This window comes from Arachis ipaensis, chromosome B09 (genome assembly GCF_000816755.2).
Source record: "Arachis ipaensis cultivar K30076 chromosome B09, Araip1.1, whole genome shotgun sequence".
Lineage (NCBI taxonomy): Eukaryota > Viridiplantae > Streptophyta > Magnoliopsida > Fabales > Fabaceae > Arachis > Arachis ipaensis.
Window position 1 is genome coordinate 587,334 of NC_029793.2, and position 856 is coordinate 588,189.

The 856-nt window shown below is 31.9% G+C and overlaps 1 protein-coding gene across 1 annotated transcript in view; it reads left to right on the forward strand.

The window, feature by feature from the left end:
* LOC107618056 (uncharacterized protein At1g04910) overlaps nucleotides 478-856 on the forward strand; it is a 6,213-nt gene continuing 5,834 nt past the window's right edge. Inside the window, exon 1 of the mRNA XM_016319982.2 lies at nucleotides 478-788. Coding sequence (XP_016175468.1) covers nucleotides 684-788 — 105 coding nt within the window. The 5' untranslated portion in view covers nucleotides 478-683. The remainder of the gene's footprint in view (nucleotides 789-856) is intronic.

Consider the following 856-nt stretch of genomic DNA (forward strand, 5'->3'; position numbering starts at 1 on the left):
TTATTATATTAGTTAATTTTTTTATATAATATTCTTTATTTTAGATAAAAAAATTAATTCCTTATATATTTAAATTTTGAGAAACGGATAAATAGGTTCCTGATTTTTTGTCCTGCGGACATTTTTGTCCTTGACTATTGAAAAATACTTTTAAGTTTCTGACTTTCACAAAACTTGGACGGATCAGTCCCTGACAGAGGCATTTAGACGGATTAGTCCCTGACAGAGGCATTTGGACGGAAGGACTGATCCGTCCAAATTTTATGAAGATCAGAGATTTAAAAATATTTTTTAATGATCAGAAACAAAAATATCCACAGGACAAAAGATTAGAGACCTATTTGTCCTTTTCTCTAAATTTTATTTAAAAATTTATTATTGACCAATAAATTATTACATATAAAATATAAGATTCAAATTTCTGACACTGTTTAAGCAAACTCAACTAAACAATTTGGTTTTGTACTTTTATTATGTTAGTTAAATCTAGGAAGCACATAATGTTGTGAGAAGTGTCGGTGCTGTGTAAGTTGTAAGAAGACAGCACTGCAAATCACACCAACTTTCTCTCTCACTCCTCTTTCTTGTTAAAGCTTCAATTTTTGCTGCCAAATATCTTCTTCTTCATTCTCACATTCCTCTTCTGAACTAAATCTTCCACTGCAAAGATCCAAAACACAGACATGTTTGGTGTGGATTTGAGGCAAGTGGTGGCTGGTATTCTCACCCTTGCCATGTTTGTTATGCTCATTCATATGATCAAAAGAGACCATTTTGATGCTGTTCAAGTAAGAATATCTCTTATCTCTCACCTTTTGCCAAAAATTGTTCAAAAAAACTCTTTTTTTTGGGGGGG